This window comes from Dermacentor albipictus, chromosome 6 (assembly GCF_038994185.2).
Source record: "Dermacentor albipictus isolate Rhodes 1998 colony chromosome 6, USDA_Dalb.pri_finalv2, whole genome shotgun sequence".
Lineage (NCBI taxonomy): Eukaryota > Metazoa > Arthropoda > Arachnida > Ixodida > Ixodidae > Dermacentor > Dermacentor albipictus.
The window spans coordinates 27142075-27162769 of record NC_091826.1 but is presented as its reverse complement, the minus strand read 5'-3'; the positions used below and the strand labels follow the sequence as shown (position 1 = coordinate 27162769).

The following is a 20695-nucleotide window of genomic DNA, read 5'->3' as shown; positions in this document are numbered from 1 at the left end:
CTGGCGGAGCGTCACCACGTTCCCGTCCCGGCTTGGGCGTCGCCTACGGTTTCGGCCCAAGGAGCTCCCCGCGTGCGATCTCCAATGGCTTAAACCCCCTCAGGACCTCAATAAAGTTCTTGACTGACTGACTCGTTTCCACATAGTGCTCCCTGCAACATGCGAATAGTACACAATCGGTTATATAGACCAGGTTACAGATGGCAGAGTGATGTTACCTACACGCCGCCACGTCGTCTGCTCTCGAACGCGCTAAGCAGGCGCCGGTGTACAGAGAGGGCGCCGCAGTGACCCGGATATGACGCAATGAGATTTTACGTACCGAATCTATGTACGCGGCACGAAGAGATGCCGTCCAGAAGCGAGGCTCCTGAATAATTTCAGACGGTTCCTTTAGTGTGCGCCGAAATCCAGGTTACACGGAAGGCTATCCATCCGGTCAAAAGGGCCGGTAGGTCGAACCCGCAAAATCGAGCTCATCACTCGTTTTGTGGCGGCAAAGCTCTATGGTTGCTGCGACGTTGTTTGCCGATGAGATTTGCTTTTCTGTGTGGAAAGTCTCTCATTGTATGCTAGTTGTCGGGGTACACCTCAACTCCACCCCCCACCCCACTTTTCTCCCACTCCCCCGCCTTTATCGTATGCGGGTATTCCTTCATGGCCACGTATGTATGGTGCATGTGATGTTTTGTCGGTAACGAGTACGTTTGTGCCTGTCTACATATGGCGCCTTCCCGTCTACTTACTATCCTTAGTGGTGTTGGAGGTGTAACCTACTCTGAATCCCACTCGCTTAACTTATGCTGTCTATTTTGTCACAGAATTCAGCCTTGCGGAGTCATCATGCGACAAGTAATGGCCCAAACTCAAAAGACCATTACACCCCAGTCACACGGGGCACTTTCGAGAACCATCGAGCCCGATAGGGATCGAATTTCTCAATCGCGGGCGGCTACCATCCGTCGCTTGTGCAAATGAGCCAATCATGATTGACAAAGCTGATACCGATGCAGTTAGATCGTGATCGAAAGCGCACGTGCGACGCCGTTACAAGACAGATAACAAAATGTAGACCTCGTTGTGCCTCTGAAACCGCGGGCGTACAGGGGGACAAAATGAACAGAGTAGTTCGCCGTCATATCGAAGAAGGGTAACAGACGGGCCCGATTTTTCGTAATTCACAACCACATAAAGCCAGCTGACAATGACAACAAAGAAAGCACAGGGAAAAATACTTGTTTATTTAATTTAAATTTAGAAACTATAAACAAATGAAAATGAAAGTGGACGAAAAAACAACCGTAATTAAAAAAGCAAGAGTTGAGCAAAAGCCACTTCTCCTCTGTCGTGACGTCACGGTGTCACGTGGTATTCAAGGCGACACCGCCGCGCCTGAGGAGCTGGGTTGAGCTCTCGTAATATGCTTCGCATAAAAGTGATTCGCCCTACGCTTTTCTTGTCGTCATTGTCTGTTGGCTTTGCTTGGTTGCGATTCGCCTTCACTCGTCACTGAGCCTGAGCGCAATTCTCAGCTTTGACGACGCTGTACGGAATTAGCAGGAGGCAAAGCAAGAAGCTCGTTGGCGGCCCAAGAAAACTGCAGCCAGCGAACACGAGTATTCAGACAACTTCTGAGCTCTGAGGTGATTGCGTAAGCCCTGTAAACGATTACGAGCGAACGCCTATACCTTGGCGCACGCTTTCGACTAAATGCCTCTTGAGAGGCTGGTGTAACACGCTCACATTACAGGCGCTGCCAACTTTGCTGGCTTCTACGCGGCGCGCTGGAATCAGTACTGAGACGCGCTAATGCGTTGCCTGCATCACTTGCCTTGAGTTTTCTCGCCTTCTTATTTTAATTCAGAGAGCTATAGGCTACAGGTCTGTGGCGTAGGAAAAGATAATCGCAGTTCCTCCATCGCGAGCTGACGGCATGATAATAATGGAGAACACGAGAATGGTGGAAGCATTTACAGTCAGCTCGCTTCATGTTAGATATAACCGTTGTTGCAAGCATCAAGTTTAGCTACGCCTACATTTAAACTCACACAAGTTAAAGTGAAACACTCGATCAGGTGAAGCAATTGCCGACATGTTTTTGCAAGGCTAGATTCAGCTGTGTAGCTAGAACGATCGTCCTCGTCCTTCAGATATACCAGCCGTATTGATGGTTTACACAGACGTCATCGTGGCTAAAGTATGCTATAGCATGTCGAGAAGCCGCGTAAACGAGAAACGTGACAGTACGAGAGCGCAACAGGGGCGTCTTGCGCGTCTTACAACAGTGATAAGCCGGTTGTTAAAGAAGGTCACCGTCAGACAACCAAGACAATGGGTGGGTGAAAATATAATGAGCTGACGTCATCGCGGTAGCCATGTTCGGGTAACTATAGCATGGTGAGGTGCTGCGTCCGTGACAGAGAGAGAGAGAGAGAGAGAGAGAGAGAGAGAGAGAGAGAGAGAGAGAGAGAGAGGCATATAAGGAAGGCAGGGATGTTAACCAGTCAGGAGTCTCGTTGGCTACCCTACAGTGGGGGAAGGGAGAAGGCGAAGAGAGAGCATAGGAGAGAGAAGGAATAGAGCCGTCCACGGACACTACACGTGTGTGGCCCCTTTCCTTCTTCCGCGAGGAGCATGTATTGCCGCTGAGGTGCAGATTGACAGCGCTATTACGAAACTATGCAATGCCAAACATCCCTAATCAACCACGGGTCAGTTCTTTCTGACAGCGATACTACCTACAACTGCCTCGCCCTTGGCGCTTGGGTGTCAGCTTTTATACGCGAGTGACGGACGAGCCAGAAGGATAGGTGCCTCCGCAAACACTTCGCGAGTCACCGGGAGGTCCCCGTGATCCGCAGCTTATCCGCTTGCCTATAACCGCTTATGCAAGGCAGCAGCGAGACACACGCGACCTTGGCCGCATCGGCTTCCGTTTTCACGCTTATAGGCGCTAGACGCAGCGCAGTTCTTTTAAAGTCTTAGCGATAGCTCATCTGACCCGCACCACAGGGCCTCATAAGTCGCGCCGAGCGTTCCGCTGCAGTATACCTGTGCGCGTCACCTTTGCACCCGAGGACCGGAAAGTCTTCGCTGAAAAGAAAAAGTGCGATATGCTTTTCGCGAGCAAGTCTTCCTGGTTTTGCTCAAGAATCCGTCGCGTCTGTATAGGCAGACTGCAGAATTTGCACGGCCGGGGTCTCCATATACGCCGCGGTACAAGGGGCGCGGCTTGCACTATAATTGATGACGACGACATAGAAATGATAATGATGACATATAGAAAGAGGGATGCGCAACGGTGAAACCAAGTTCAACATTCTGGTGATGAACATTCAGAAATCTACGGACAAACATGCAGCAAGCTGTGCGAAGTTCCCAGAGAATGCTAATTTCATTAAAAACGCTTGGTCGGGTGACACGCACCTCGCGTTCTGCTAGTAGTTATACCCGAGGACGCGCAACAACGTGTGTGCGGATAAATCGAGCCGAAGCAGGTCGCACGGATGGCCATCAGTTTCAATTCTAATTCAATGACTAATTCTGTCATTCTTCCTTATCTTGCTTTATCGTGTTTGATACTCTGTGCATGCGTTTTTATTTGTATGTGTTTGATATTATGCAGTGTGTTGTGAAGCATGTTGCGCTCATGTTGTGTACTGCGCGTGCTGTCTGGTGTCTAAGGCCTAGTCAGGTGGCTTTTAATGCTGCCTTTTGCCTTGGCACCAAGACAAACCACTCTTGAGCGTTGTTTTGTCAATAAACAAATGAACAAACAAAAAAATGAGCTCGCAGTCTGTCCCCCGCCCCCCCCCCCTCCCCCACACCCTTTCCCGTACTAGTTTTCGCCGTGCCCGCGATTCGACGCCGGAGCTGCAGGGGTGGCGTGGTTTGTGTGCCACACGTCCGGAGTCGGCGGTGACAAACGTTTCGCTTCCCTGCGGGGGGAACGCGCAGGACTTCAGTCGGCGATCGCCAAAGGAAGGTGCCATTGCTCACACGCGTTCTTCGAACCTGCTGCATACAGCAGCGCCCCGAGAACGCGTCAAGTCAAAGGAGTGGCTCGGAGCAAGTCGGATGTAGCTTTAGCTGCCGGAGACGTTGCAAAGCGCGCACGATTTGTGCCACGCGCCAACAACGCGCTGCGAGATCCGGAATCGCTGGCGAGTGGGTTTCGTTTTGGACGCCCACGTGGCCTGTGCCTGTGTAAACCGCGGCGCGGACGGGTTTGCATGCATGCAGACTACACACTGCAGGCCTCGTTAAATGCGTGCACAGTTCGTGGGTTCTGCGCTTTCTGCCTATAGCTAACTGCTGAGCTAGAAGGACGGAAATCTGCGCGGGTTTGGTCGGGAATTCATCGTGTACTGAAAGGGCAGGAGTGCAAACACGGATAGAAGTGGAAGGAAAGAAAAAGAAAGAAAGACGTTTAGGTTCTCTGCGTTCTACTTGCGTCCGTGTTCGCCCGCCTTTCAGTACAATTAACAGTTGGGCTAGTTTTTTCTTCTTTTTTTGGAAGCACCCTGGAACGCGATCTATTGGCGCTAAATTTAGGCCGGGCAAAGCCGTACGTACACGTGAATTGACTTTACCGTGTCGCATCGTGGTGACTCACACTCTTAAAAAAAAAGAAAGGAAAACGCGTTGGCATTTAATACGTCATGTTGTCGCAGCATTCGCGATATTGGCATATAGCTACAGTTGGTAACGTTAGAGTATGTAGCATTATAGTGACTAAACAATCTAGTCACTGTTAGTAAAGGCTATCAGACACCGGTTCCAAGCTCAGTTGGAACCTTTGAATGTGTACGAGGCTTCTAGCTTATACCGCACTTATCGAACCCACTAGAAAATATGCCAGAGTGGATCCGATAAATGCGTTTTAGGCCAGAAATATTGCATCCGGTGTCGCGCTAACTGCGTTACGAATTGGTTAGCTGAGACCCTTTAGGTATAACAGCGACTATACCTTGTTTAATCAGTTGTCTTACCAACTCTACCGTTCCCACTTGCAGTTATACGGGTGTAGTGATCGCTGTGGCAACTATATATGTATATACAGTAGTTATCCCAACAACCCTCCATCCCCCCCCCCCCTTTTTTTATGAGGGCAGTGGCTACACGAGGTCCCGGGGTTCGAATCCCGGCCTCGAAGGCCGCAGTTAGTTCATGGCGTAAGGAAAAAAAAGGAAGAGAAAAAGAAGTGTTCGTGCACTTGGACTTTAAGTGCACGTTGAGCAGCACCAGGTGGTCAAACTTTTTTTCCGGAGCCCTGCAGGACTACACGGCGTCCTTCGTAACTTACGGTGCCGTTTATAGAGAAGCTAAACATCACAATTTAATTTGTATTTACATATGCAACAATACGCATTTGCATGCGTATAAAGAAGTCGCTGCGCGGATCAAGCGCGCCGCCACATTACCGCCGGGAGCACTGTCGAAAAGCACGATCACATCCTCGATATGATTTATTCGTGGGTATTAGCGTCTCAGAGCGACAGACACGCCGTATATTGTCGAGGGCTTTGGATTAACTTTATATCCGCCTAAGTTCGTTAACGCGCACATCTGCAAATCTAAGTAGCTTGCCTTACATATGATTGCCGTTTGAATCAGTTGTGCGCATATGTGTCGTCGAGTGAGAAATTTCGGGTGAGAGTCATCTCAGCGAAGGTACAATGTCTTGCGACGGGGTGACGTTGCATTCTTCGAGAGATTTAGTAGCGCGACAGGCGCAATGCCTCCTTCTCTCTCAAACCGCTGCGTCGACGGAGCAGGCTGTTGTCGGGGCACGCTTTTCGTACACCTTCGGGAATGCTGCACAGTTCTTTTTTTCTTCTTTTTTTTTACTTAGCCATGCAGAATACACGGGCGTATGCGCGACTTCCATTTCTCACCGCTGCCAACAGGGCGCGCTGCATGCAGCCATCTCGATCGTGCACGGGATGCCCATAGATCAGGGCGGAGCCGTGGTCAGCTTCCACTGACCCGGTCAACACCCGGGTACGACTCGTACAGTTATGCCCATTTGCGCAGGCCTTCTCGTTCTGAAGGGGTTCGGGAATAAGATTTGCCACTTCTCTCCCCTACCCCCCCCCTTCTTTTTATTGCAGTAAATGAAAGTACTAACTCTATAAACCACACGAAAAAGAGAAAAAGATCCCTCCCAGTAGAACGTTCTACTTTGACCATGTTAACTTTGCGGTGCCTTTCCACTACCCTGTTTCAGTGCTCGTTCTACAGAATGCGGTACTGCTGAGCAAGCTGGTATAGAGTTCGAGGTATTTGACACGGGCACGCTATATGCGATGCAAACGCCTCTTAAAGACAACACGTACTGTACTCTCTCTCGCGCGAGTGTTATCGTTTGACCAACCTAATTGTTGAGTGCATCAGATAGCAAACCGGATATTCTGTTGGTTGATTTCTTTGGCGAGCTCTCTCGGACTTTGTTGTTCTTACTGTTGGTGCATGCGTGGGCACTTGATGAAGAAGTTTTCTTGCTAACAGCGCACTTAAGGGGCCTCCTGAAGGTTCGCTGAGAAGCTGTCTGTAACACATTTGTAGGTGTCTTGGTAACGGCGCTTTTAGATTCCTATACCTGCGAATTCCAGCTTTGCATATATCCAGGATTTAGTGTGCTTTCAAAACTCGCATAACAATTACATTTGTTGTTTTGCTGGCTGCGTAACTATGGTTATACGTTTTCAACCTTTAACCGCGACAGGAGAACGCAGTACGCTCGATGACTATACGAAAGCGTCTTTTGCATTTTATAATTGCCGAAACTGTAACCTTCATGTGAAACGACAAATTGAGACTGTATGCGCACAGAGAGAGAGAGAGAGAGAGAGAGAGAGAGAGAGAGAGAGAGAGAGAGAGAGAGCAGCTCATAACCCCGAAAATAGGTCAGAGAATAGAAAACACGGGCATGGCACACCGCGAGCGAAAAAACCGAAGGAGTCCGGTGATAGCGTACAAGGTCGATGAGCAATGAATGACAGCCCAGATACTCTAAAACACTGGCGTGCCTAATCTACAGAGGCTCAAACGAAGCATCCTTGAATCGCACACTCGTCTCTTCCGAGTGGTTTGCCAGGCGCCGAAAGCCGACGCGTTCTTTTTTTTCCCCCGGTTTCGAGATGACCTTGCCTGAAGCGTTCTTTTCATTTCTTCTTAAAGTGCCTCTCGTCGTCGTCGAAACGTCTTCGGAGGTGTGCTCGAAGATTGCTCTCCTGGGCGCATTCCCGACCACTCGAAGGACTCTGCGCAAACGTCGACGACCCTGAGGTTCACTGGCGAACAAAGTCGCTGTGGGACGCGAAGGCGGGCGACCGCGGGGGAAGCGCTGCGTACGGGGCGTTCGAAATCACCTTGGAACGAGACGTGCTCGACGTAGGTCGAAGATAAGCTCGAACTCTATAGTAATAACCCACGCTCACGTTGCTTCTCCTTGCAGCCCCCGCAAGTTGCGGCATGGTTTTACCGCTGTTAACGCCTGGTTAAGCGTAAACGGCGAATTGTCACAGAGTGGTCTCCGAGATCGCATAACTGGATCTCGGAGGCCACGGTTACAAGGGCACGTTTGGGATTATACGCGTTGTGGCAGCCCACCACCGATAACTTAACCGACATGCAACGGATGTTCAAAGGAGTACTGACACATATTTTCGAAGTTTTGAGAACGCAGCCACAAGCTTTGCGCACGTAAAAAATGACGAAGCTTTGCAGGAAACACATTTTAAGGTGATACTAAAGTTCGTCTCGAAATGCCGCTCCGGTGTAATCGATATCGTCGTGACGTCATGACACACAGCAATACTTGCCGACGTCGTGTAGCGTTAAGGCTAAGTATGATGACGTTGCTCATGAAAACACGTACGCAACTGTGCTGCACGCGTTTCTCGTGGCTGCGCTCGCAGCGATAGAAGGAACGAACGAAGCGAGCCAGCGTATGATGACGTCATAATGGTTCCACCAATCGGGCACCGAAAGTGAAACTGGTTCGCAGAAACAAATACTGTAATAAATTATTTGTGGCGCTCTGAAACTTGTCGATGTATCTTTCAGGGCTTACAAAGTTTACGCCTATACATGTATACGTTAATTTGACGCAACAGAATGGCAAAGTCCAAAATGCCGTGTCGCTGCTCCCTCGCCCCAAGCGAAACCGATGCTACGAAATTTTCGATTTAACGAACTGTTCTGAATTGCCCGAAACGCATTCACGCGGAGACTATAAAGCGATTTAAAAACCTCCAAGCGACGAACTAAACTCGACGCCTCGCGCGGATTTCACGAATATCTTTCTTTCTTTCTTTATTTATTTATTTTAAACGAATCTTTCGTACAGCGAACCATCCAGTGAATGCTGCCACTGCCGCCTGCTTGCCGAACAGAACACACAGAAAAATAATAAAAATATATACAGGTGCACGGTGGTGGGATCGAACCTCGGTGTCCGAACGTCGCGTTCGTCCTTGTGACGACATCGCTGCGTCGACGTCTCGGAGTGCACGCTACACCCATCGGCTTGGTGTAAAAGGCAACTGCACTCCGTTTTACAAGACTCTTACGTTGGACTCGGCGCAGTGGTGGAAGGGCCGCGCTCCGGAGTTGCAGGTTGCGATCTAGACTGACCAGGCGACGCCGTGACTTCGTAGGGTCACGTGCCTTCGCAAGACCGCGCTTTCGATTGGCTGCCAGCTGCGTAGGCTCACTCCAATGCCAAATGCTGCGGTAACGAGGTGCACAGAATGGGCGAAATTTGGGTTTACTTCCCGGTCCTGTCTTTCGGTCTTTCGGGCCGTCGAGGCGCTCCTGGTATTTCGGCACAAAAGGTTTCTCGAAAGAAAAAAGAACAGACGGACAGACGGACGGACGGACGGACGGACGGACCGACAGACAGACAGACAGACAGACAGACAGACAGACAGACAGACAGACAGACAGACAGACAGACAGACGGACGGACGGACGGACGGACGGACAGACGGACGGACGGACAGACGGACGGACAGACGGACAGACGGACAGACGAACGAGTGAACGTGACAGAAGAGAGACAGAAAGAAGGAAAGAACCCCTACGTTCTGACAAGGCGCAGCTCTTATTTTTGTTTATCTGTAAGTAAACATGCGCGTTTGATTTCTAACCGAAGAGCCGAATGCATCAATGCGGACGCCGACCGGAGGCCCGAAGGTTGAGGAACGTTAAAAGCACGAACCATACATACTCTCTCTCTCTCTCCGTACTCTCCCCTAATTTGCAGTCACTGCGCAGCTGTGGCAGAAAAGGCGAGCAGGTATGGAACGCCGTCACTCCGCGGGCAGAGGCCGGCGTTCTCGAAAACGAGGGCAGAGATAGAGGACTCCGCCTCGTCGCCGTGAATCAAGCGGGACAGCTTGAAGGGGGCGCCCTTCTCGCCAACCCAGAAACTCTGGGCAGACGGGCCGAAGCCGTAAGTGACGGAGTGCGCCGAGCGATGGAAAGCAGAGTGACGGGGAGAGAGAGAGAAAAGAGAGTGAAAGAGATAGTTGGCTGGCCATTCTCAGTGGAACGGGATAACGCAAGGCAGCCGGTATTGAGCCATAAGTCTCGACGCGATTCCACCGAGTGGAGAATGAAGCGAGAGTGAATTTCCTTATATATATATATATATATATATATATATATATATATATATATATATATATATATATATATATATATATATATATATATATATATATATATATATATATTGGTATCTCGGCTGATGTATAGTTGTGGATATCTATACGAAGGTCATACGCGCGCTGAATTCAAGCATACTAGCAAACAGGTTTATACGTATAAACCCTGTAATGACGGGGGCGGTGCTGACCAACCCTGTGGTGCCAGTAGGCACACCTGTGTCCTGCGTAATGAAAAAAAAAATCCTGCCATGAAATCTGAACATGTTGGCTCATCGTTATCTCTAAGGTATAAATAACGACGTCCTAATGGAATGGCGCATTGTATACAAAGGAGTCTTTGATTTATACTTCACTCTATTTAGTCTAGTCATTCGGCAACCGGGTAGGTACAACTGCGCCGCAAGATGTGCATATTTTTTTTGTAATGTTCCAATGTGTCGTACTTCTTTGCTCATATACGCACGTTATCGGCATTTTTGTTCCTTCGACAAGCGTCATACATCGCCTTCGTCCTTGTGACATCGTTGCTTAGGCGTCTCAGAGTGTGCGTACGTCTGAAACGGTGTTCTTATTTCGGCACAGCTTGTGAGTGGCGCCACGAATAAACATAAAGAAATTGCATGACAATAAAGTTGTAAACTTTGTTGTGGATAAACATAAACATTTCACGGACATTACTGGCTGCAGAGAATTCAAGCAAGCGCAATCGCACGCATTTCCGCTACTTGTATATGCCATTTAATTAATCGCTTCACTAAACTACCGCTTCGTATTCATATGTGCATCGGATGTGCATAATCTTCTTTTTGTGTGTGTGTGTGTGTGCCGTCTGCTACGTCTCTATGTCGTCTGCTATCTCTCTTTGTCGTCTGCTGCCGTTTTATTAATCTCCTCCTGCTCTCTCTCTCTGACCTTTCTTTCTTTCTCTTTCGACTAAGGTGCAAAGTCGACCGACTAGCCCGCCATCGCAGGGCAGTGAAAGATAAATGCGTGACAAAGAAAGAAAGAAAGAAAGAAAGAAAGAAAGAAAGAAAGAAAGAAAGAAAAAAAATGCCGGAGGGCGGCTTTCTGTCGACCCAGAGCGTCCCTTAGTTCGAGGCGCGATGGCCATCGCCTGGCCGGGGCGACCGAGCACGTTCTCTCGGAGCACCTCCGAGGCCTGTGGCAGGCGGCTCATCGGTGAAGATGCCGGTTGTCCACGCTTGCGCTGAAAAGCAAAGGCTTTCTTCCCTTCCGGGTTTCGCTTGAAAAGGCGGGCGCCTCTCTCGAACGTCATACCGGAGGAATACTGCCATCGGGCGTCCGCCATACAGCCGAGTCGAAAAAGGCGGCGAGGAATTTTCTCCCAAATAAGGGGTACATCATGACCCGAACGATAATGGCAGGATCTGCCGCGATTACGGCGGCCGGCTTCCTGGACCGGCGAGAGAAGGCGTAAAAAGGGGTGAGTTCAGTTCGCGGCGACATTGTTATAGGCGCGAATTATGCTCGCCGTGATTTCGAAGCTCGCGTGAGCTACTGATATGAGCGAAGGGTAAAGAAAGCATGGAGATCCCGGAGGGACCCGGTTTTTCGTTAGTTCCTCCTCCGCGTAACAATGTGATGGAAATAGATAGCGAAGCCAGAGAAAGAATGGAGGGTATTACCGGTTACGTTCAATTGAAACAATCGTAATGGAGAAATAAAAATCCAGTGGCGATTTGACGGTAATTGCGAAAGAAATGCGACGGGCATTACGTCGCACCTCTATTAGGTGCCGGATGCATGATTCAAACCGCGTTCACCACATTGCAAAGGGTCGTTCAGCAGCTCATTCGACGCCCACTCTGCCTCTTCTAGGAGCGAAGTGTAGCTGAAGGTGCACTCTAAAAAAAAATCCACGCTTATCTAAGCGCGCGATTGCAGTTTTTTTTTTTACACGCTTAATCTAAGCGTGATATTTCTTCACGCTTACCGATCACGCCTGCTAGGAGTGATCAGCAACTTCTCTTCACGCTGAGCAGACGTGATAAGGACCCCTGTTCCTACGCTTATTATGGCGCGACCAATCTCCACGCAGGGTTCCCTAAGTGGCAAGGGGGATGGAGTGAGGAGCACGCCCCATCTCCCCCTCGCCCCTTCTCTAGGAGTATTGGCCAGCGCCCCTCGCGCGACCATGGTGGCGGATGTGGAAAGTCCTTTTAACCGCGGGCATTAGGTTAGGTTAGTAGCGTTTGAATTCGTCGCGGTGCGCCAGGGCCTGTGTCGTTCTCCTGCCGAGAGAAGTGCGCACCGATTCGATCCAGGCCATGGTGGGGAATCAAACCGACACAGTTTACAAAACTTTGCAGATGAGAAGCCGCGAGAAACGTTCTCTTAACGCGCGTTCGAAGTGAAACAGGCATGCGTGTACCCCAGGATGACCCTTTGTCGAACAGCCAAAATGCGGCATTCAAGCAAAAAGACTACATGGTCGCAGAGAGTTACAAGACGCAATCACAGAGCTTTCACAGTCCGGTCGACGCGCCTATCAGCTGTCCATCTCTCTTCGCAAACACACCGCAGAATGGTCTGCGAGTAGATCTCTCACTTACTCTCGTTCTTTATCTCTCTTCCTTTCCTTATTCTCACCTTCTCCCTTTGTATACCCCTTTATCTCTCTTCAATTTCACTCTCTTTATCTATACATTTCCCTTTCTCTCCAAAACGCTTTACCTCACTCTTTCTTTCTCTCTTTCTACATGCCACTATCTTGTTATCTTGTTTTCCTCGGGTGTTCTCGTTCGGGAGGCCCACTGGATCCTAGCCCGTGCCTCCATTTTCAGTGGGGCCCCGTGCGAAAAACATCAAAACCATGTCATCGAAGCAAAACACGCGGAAGGCCATGGCGTATCGTCGAAGTCAGCACACGCCGTGCACGAGTTTGTCGCGTTCGGATCTTCCCGTTTCCCGCGCAGGAGGTCAGCGTGGCAGTTCGGTCGGTCGGTTGGTTTATCGGCGAGAAAGCAACAGCAGCTGCGCGATGCCTCTCTGCTTCCGTGATTTCGCGGGCGCAAAATCTCGCCGTGTCATCGCCGTGACCTTAAAAAAAAAAAAGAGCACCGATTCCTAGGTCATCGCGGACACCACCTCGTTTTCGTGGACCGATCCCAACACACACGTGTGCAGATAAAGCACGTCGTCGATGGGCGCGCGAAGTGTTCGCACTCTCTTCCGTTGCGACATCCGGCGCGCGCGGGTTCTTTCGCAAGTCGGCGGTGTATTTTTTTTTTTTTCGGGGACAAGGAGACGGCTTTAGGCCATCAGCACTTGGTCGAAACAGAGAAGCCTCAGCCAGGAACCAATGTTTCTCGCCTTCGGGCAAGAGAAGTGTGACGGAGTGCGAGTCCCCTTGGTTAAAAAAAAAAAAAAAACATAGACGAAAAAAAAACGATCGCTACAGGCTAAGGCTGCTGTGTAGTGTGTTCGTCCAAGCCCGCTGTAAAAGTGAGATTACTTGCCAGGAGGTGTAATAACTGGTGGCTGGTGAAGATTAACGTACATCTAGGCTCTGAGTAACACCACGTGTGAGGCGAGGGAGTTAGGAAGGGGGATGTTGTGACGTCAAAGATTGTTTAGAGCCATGTGAGTAGCGCCATAGGAGTAGCAGCGTGCGTGTGTGTGTGTGTGTGTGTGTGTGTGTGTGTGTGTGTGTGTGTGTGTGTGTGTGTGTGTGTGTGTGTGTGTGTGTGTGTGTGCGAATCGGGGACGATGGTGTGAGGAGGTCGATTGAAGCACTTTAGTGCATACTCCAACATCACTATACGCGGGCGTTCTCCCATCTGTCAGATGCGAATCGAACCGACTCATTGCATGCTCGCCGCGTGAATAGCTAACACGTCGCTATACGCTCGAGAGCTGCACCTTCGCCGCCAGCTGAATTGCGCCGCTCCCAATGTGAGGCAACAAGTCAAGCAACCGCAGTCAGCCATTTCTGCCCCGCCCATCGCAAAACAAAGAAAAAAGAAATGACAGGCTGGTTGACTTCTACCAGAAAGATGCGTCCCGTGGTCATGGCAACCGACAGACAGGTCGGTAAGTATAGGCAAATGGCCGTTTAGCGCCCCAATTATACATATTTCTTGCATAGTTGCATCCTCCACCTTCCCTTTATTTCAAGAAACTTTCGCTTTCAGAGAGCAAAAGGGTGTAGCCGATATTCTAATCGACATTATGAGAAGAAAAAAAAAATGGAGCTGGGCAGATCGTGTAATGCGCAGGTTAGATAAACGGTGGACGATTAGGGTTACAGAATGGGTGCCAAGAGAACGGAAGTGTCGTCGAGGACGGCAGAAGACTAGGAGGGGCGATGAAATTTGGAAATTCGCGGGCGCTAGTTGGAATCGATTGGTGCAGGACAGGGGTAATTGGAGATCGCAGGCAGAGGCCTTCGTCCTGCAGTGCACATAATATAGGCGGCTGCTGCTGGTGGTACTGCTGCTGCTGATGATAATGAACCAAATATCTGCAGTGCGGCGAAAACTATGGGTCGCGACAGCCAATCAAAACAGAGTAACGGAAGACTCGCTTACTCCACTGTCCGCCGCTCATTGCATTCTACGCGACGCCGGATAACTGCTTCTTCTGTACTTCTACGGCTCACAGGAGAAAGACTTATAGAGGATGCACATGAACGATAGGACCGAGCGTTTACCAACTAGCTCAACTTCAGAACGACCAAAAGTTGGGAAAGTTGGTATAGGCTTTCACGTTAGTGAAAGGGAGTCGCGCAACATCCGGGAACGTGTGTACACAGGTACGAAATTTGTCTTAGGAGCGCTTTTTTCTTTTTATCCGAACACGCGCTTCAATTGTGTAGTGGGCACGGGCCCAGTTAAGGCATCTCTTGTTTTGGCTTTCTTGCGCGTGCTCCATAACACTGCACACAAAGTCGAAATAAAGACTTTATTTGATGTCATCTTTGAAACGGACAACACAAAAACAAACGCCCTGTGCACCGTTCCCACCTATACGTCTGGCTCTCTTCTTCTTGTATTGTCTCCTCTGCTGCCGAAATAAACTGGTTCGATTTGATTTGATTCTTCTGGCTGGCTGACACAAGCCTTCTGATGCATGGCCCGATCGTTGGTGGGTATACAGCGACGGCGGTGCCAACTCCGCGGTTATCGACGCCGTCGTCGACGACTTCCGTCATTCCTGCCGCCGCCTCCCACTCTTGATTTTTCTTCGCGCCATCTATTTTTTTTCTTCGTTCGATTCTCTCTCGCTTTCCGCGGGATTGCTCGCTCTCTCGCGTCGCTCATTTCGCATGCGTGCCTTCGACGCCGCCAAACCCACCCGACATGTACGTGCTAAGAAAAGAAAAAAAAATAGCTATATGATAGAGAAAAGAGAACGTTACAGGCCTCGCCTTCCACCTAGAGGCTCCCTTCGTTTTTTTTTTTTTTTCCGAGAACGCGCGCCGATGGATTCAGAAGGATCGTGCCAAGGTTGTCGTGCACACCCATCGGCCACGCTTGTATAGCATGCCTTTGGCGTCGACTGGCTACGTACACGTATATGCGAGCGATCGAGAGAGAGAGAGAGAGAGAGAGAGAGAGAGAGAGAGAGAGAGAGAGAGACGTGCAGTATTATACGGACGATAGATGGGTCTGGCACCTGGCGCACGTTATCGCTGACCTGATTCACAGCAGCGCTTGCGCATTTGAACGAGTGTTTGTTAGCGCAGGGTACTGAGCGAGTTCTAACCGGCGCGTGTTATAAGCGAAAGTGAAAGCCTTGTGGGTTGCCAAGAGAATCTACCTCGGTCTCGCTAAAAAATAAACGTTCTTGCGAGTTAACGCGTGGTTACGAGTGAAACAGAGAGGAGGGCGCCAAGTTTCCCTCTTATGAACCTAATCATTCTTGTTGATTTCCGGAGAATTCATTTGGTTACTGACACGGTCGTGAAACCAGGTGACTTCACATGGATGGATGGATGTTATGAGCGTCCCCTTAGGAACGGGGCGGTGGATTGCGCCACCAAGCTCTTGCTATTATACTGCCTATTGTCCTACCTAGGTTAAAAAAGACAACAAGAAAAAAAAAGACACTATGAACTCCCCAAACCAAACTTTCTGACATTGCTTTTGTACGTCTTCGTTTTTTGTCGTTTCCGTACTTTCTTCCATTATTCTTCCAATCGCCTCTTACTAATCTAAATTGCGGACATGTTTACTTTCCCACTGCTCTATAGCTGAACCCAAGGGCTTCAAGGAGGCCTGTGGTGCCTAAATCGACCGCTGGGCAGATGTCTTCACATTCTAATAAAACATGCTCCATCGTTTCCCTAGCTTTACTGCAGCCCCCAAGGACATGCTTCTTCATCCTTCTTACATCTCGCTTTAGACGTGCGCGTTCTATGGCATCCCGATCTCGCTTCGAAAAATAATGAGCTTCGCTTTGAGTTATCATAAATTGTTTCATGTATGTTTCATGTATGTTTCATAAATTATTTAATGCATCATAAACAGATGGGGTTGTAGGGCGCCTCCTGGCGACCGCTGCAAGAACTATCTCCGGGAGTGCGTGGTGGTAGTCCGAAGTCTGGCGTATGTACGCGCGCTCATAGAAGCACTCAGCTGGCAGAATTTGCCATGGTTTCGCCGGTAGAGATACCTAAGTCTCGACCGTCTGTATTAAGCGATATTGGCGTCATTCTTGGGGGGCCCACGGATGAGTCCGGGAACCCACGTGTAACACTGAGGCCGAACGTGGGATCCAACGTTGCGCGCCAGTGTTTAGACGTACGTGGGTTGGGAATTCCGCGTTCGACGCCCGCGAAGGGCAATGAACGTGAGGAAAACCACTCTCGGGGGCTCCTCATTAGCTTTAACCAAACCGCGCGGCTCTAACTACCACGTAACAATAAGCTCACGAGTTTTCTTTTAACATTCCGCAACCTTAGGGATCCAGCTACTTTGTGATCAGCAGCAGAATTCCTGCGTCACCAACGCCTTCCCGCGCCCCGTGCAGCGACCAATCGTGCACCATCCCTAGCGAAAATCTCGTATGACACAAATGCCGCATATCCAATGATCTCGTATGGTATTTCTGTGTTGCTGTCACCTCCCTTCAGAAGAGTAGGCAGGCGTTGTGCCCCTTCCGGTGGCAGTTGCCAGCCTGCTCGTCGCTTCCCCTTTCCTGTTAACTGTGTATATGTGTTCAAAACAAATAATAATGGTCGTAGGAAAACACGTGTGCTTTTAGTAAGGATTTCACTTTTCACACTAGTTAATTTAGGCTAAACACGAATTTGACGGCATCTGTAGACTGTCTATATACACTAAGAACTTACGGCCCTAACAGAGAATGTTGTCTGCGAATTCCCCATATACATGTGTCTATACACCATGGAGAGATATTAAACTGACCAAAATGAAACAAAAGGAAGAACAGTCTGTGACAATGCATTCAGCTATTATGTACACCGAACGACAAGTCCCAACGAAAAAAAAAATGGCTGTGGCTTAGGTAAGGTTAAGCCCAGGATGCGAAGCATACTAGCCTTTATTTTAGTTGTTGAACCACTGTTTAGCCTGGTGAACTGCTGTTGCTTGGCTATATTTGGTTCGGCTAGACGAAGAAACAACTCATGCATTACTGCTTCGCCTTCAAGAGTGGAACGCGACAGCGTTCCCGTCGACCCGCCAAGGGGTGTAAGACAATGGGCTACAGGGCAGCGACTACGCGCCCCGCATTGGACGCGGTGAGCGTCGAGCAAAGCAGCGTTCGGCGCGGCAACGAAATGTGCGCCTGAGCAAGAGACGCACGCCTTAGAAACAGCTCGTTTCTAAGGCAACACCGCATTCACTAGAGGCGCTTTTGTACCGCTTTGAAGCATCGTACTCGTGGCTCAGTGGTAGCGTCTCCGTCCCACACTCCGGAGACCCTGGTTCGATTCCCACCCAGCCCGTCTTGCAAGAGTTGAGCCAAAGCCACTTCTCCTCTGTCGTGACGTCACGGTGTCACGTGGTTTCATGGCGACACCGCCGCGCCTGAGGAGCTGGGTTGAGCTCTCGTAATATGCTTCGCATAAAAAAAAGGAGTCTCTGGGAAATCTGTATAGACACTTCGTAGACTGCTTGAATACAGGGAAGCGGTAAGAGCGTTGCGAATCGCGTTCCACCCTCGTGTCGCTGAGGCCATACCAGCTTCCGTCGTGCTGCACGGTATTCCCGACAACGGACTTGGGAGGGCTTCGCGGTAGCCGATTCGCGGACAATAGATCTCGCGTAAATTTTGCAATTCGAATCGCTAGCAACGCAAGCTGAGAAAAGAAACGCAAAATTGCGATTTCTAACGCCGGGTGCAATATGCGCTTGGCACCACCAAGCAACGTTTAAGAGAAACGCACGCACTTTCGAAATCAAAAACGAGAGAAAGTAAAGAACAAAAAAAAAGAGAAGTAGTACCATCGAAGAGAAATTGCGAAGATAAGAAAAAAGGACTGACAAGTAGATGCATATACCTAAAGACGTGATTCACGATTTCAAGCGTTTCGTTGTGCAAGAGGTAGGGGCGGAAACACGGCAGCGCGTCGAACGTGAATGATTAACCAGCCCGAGTTCTTACCTTGAGGAAAAGGCGAGAGAGAAATTGCTTCACGCTTCAGGTGCTGAGTTGAATTCGCTTGTGCGATTTTCTTTTTTCTTCTCCCTTCTGGAAAGTCGAATACCCTCTTTCGGCATGCCACGAGGACCCTCGGAGGTAACGACACCACAACGCTAGGTGCATACTGAAAAACAAGAATGTTATCGACGCAGGAATCCGGACGGACTGCAGCGAGTGGTTAGCAACGAGATGTTTTCGTGATATACCGTTCCGTTTTGAGTTATTATTTTTTTTCTCCTTCACCGAATAAAGGTCTAAGAACGTGTAAAAATAAAAAGGGAAATGAGAGAGAGAGAGAGAGAGAGAGAGAGAGAGAGAGAGAGAGAGAGAGAGAGAGAGTCCACTAAAACTCGTTGTTGAGATGGCGTTTGAAATCCGGTGCTCTTCACACATGGTGGAACTGGAATGCGATCAGCAAAAAAATGGCCTGTGGTTAGCGGCAGGCTATTTTTTGGGTAACCCGGCTAGATTTTAACTCCGAATTTGCGTTCGCTTCGCCCCAACTAACGCCGTCCGCGAGGGTTAATATACTGAATTCTGCGGTGGCGGTAAAGAGTGTTTACCATTTCCGTGACGAAAGCCATAAACACCTCGGGAATGCTGTTTGGGAGATGCAGAACTAGCCTAGCCTGACGTAAGCGGACCATATCGCATTTATGGAAAGATAGCGTGCATGAATTGCAAATGCGTAGCTCATGACTTCTCATACAGGCAAGGAAACTGTACATGGAATTTTGCTTCTGTGTGCGTCGAGACACTTTAGTAATGCCTTGGTGAGCGCCAGAGGGCGCATTTGTGTTTCAGAGAGAATTTTTTTTATATATATTAAATGAAATGAGAGGATTGCGCCTTTGTTGGCACCGGCTACTAGTCTTCGCAGGGCAGGCAAAACTGAAAGCACAACAGACAGTGAAAAAAACAAAACTGGAGACCGTAAAATATTGCGAACATTTGCGATGTTCCTCGCACAAGTTGAGGAAGACACAAGATGGAATAAAATGACACTCTGAGACAGGCAGAGTAGCGTATAAACAAGTGAAGGTACATAAGTGAGCCTGAAAACACGCACATATATAGAGTCGAGAGTTTTGCATACGGGCAGCTGACATATCTACATAACATAACGCGGAACAACATATAACAAAATCAAATGTGACCTACGAATATACATCTCGTGGTATAAAAAAAAAGACATATTGTTACGAAGCCAATTCATTCCGAGAGGGACATTCTGCTTGGAGCAGAAAACGAAGAAGACGGGTGTGTCTGGTGTGCAGGCTGTCCACAATCTTGGTTGCTGCTGCGTACCTCGTTGTAAGTACACTGCAAATAGTCACGCCTGGTGTCGTTTCACGTAACAATATTTAAGAGTTTAATGCTATCTGGAGAGTTTAGTCTATAGCGGCCGGACTACTAGAAGAACTTGTCCCCGTTCGTTTCCCGTACTCCGCCCTCCTCCTCCTCACCCTCTTCGCTTCGCAAATTCTCGGCACGTTTTTCATTTCGGAAAGCAGAGGCACTTATTTTTCCCCCGCCGTAAATCAAGAATTCGTTCCAACTGGTTCAGTATACTGCCACGCATTGTTATCGGGAAGATGACCCATCGGCTCCGGAAGAGGACCAATCGACTCCGGAAGAGGACCAATCGGCTCCGGAAGAGGACCAATCGACTCCGGAAGAGGACCAATCGACTCTGGAAGAGGACCAATCGACTCCGGAAGAGGACCAATCGGCTCTCTCTCTCCGGCATTTCGCCCCGTGGCGCGCACTCACCGGCGTAGCTGTCCGGGATGACGAGCGGCGGGCCCGTGGTGCCGAGCCGCCCCGAGCTGCGCGCGTCGGGCGCCAGGGAGCGCGCGTGCACCTTGCGGCACCGGTAGGCGCCGTACAGCACCAGCGGCTGGCTCAGGTCCAGGCTCGACGGCGAGTGGACGCGCTCGGCGATGCGCACCACCTGGGGCAGCGGCACCCGGCGCACGAACTCCCGCGGCGGGAGCCCCGGCTGCCAGCTGCTGCCGCTGCTGCGCGGGGAGCCGTCGGTGTTCTTGGAGCTCAGCGACATGGCGTCACAGGCGTGGGCGACGACGACGACGGGACGATGGGGAAGGAGGAGGACGTGGCCGAGCGAGACGAGTGGGGAAGGGGGCGGGGACCGACGGGAGACAACAGCCTGCAAGTATAGGCAAAGGGGGGAGAGCAGTTAGGACATGTTTCACCCCTACGCCGTAATATAATTTACGCTCTTAGAAGTGAACATGGCCGAAAATTGGTCTGGAACTCATGCCTTTACGCTTTAAAACAATATATGCACCCTTGCAAGTGAATCAGGGCGTAAATCGGTATAGAACTGATACCCTTACACCCCCTAAAAGTGAATAAGGGTGTAA

General features: G+C 49.8%; 1 protein-coding gene across 1 annotated transcript in view; it reads right to left on the bottom strand.

Moving 5' to 3' along the window:
* LOC139060910 (uncharacterized) overlaps positions 1-20695 on the bottom strand; it is a 138024-nt gene that overhangs the window by 36647 nt on the left and 80682 nt on the right. The window contains exon 3 of the mRNA XM_070540216.1: positions 20082-20478. Coding sequence (XP_070396317.1) covers positions 20082-20370 — 289 coding nt within the window. The 5' untranslated portion in view covers positions 20371-20478. The remainder of the gene's footprint in view (positions 1-20081; positions 20479-20695) is intronic.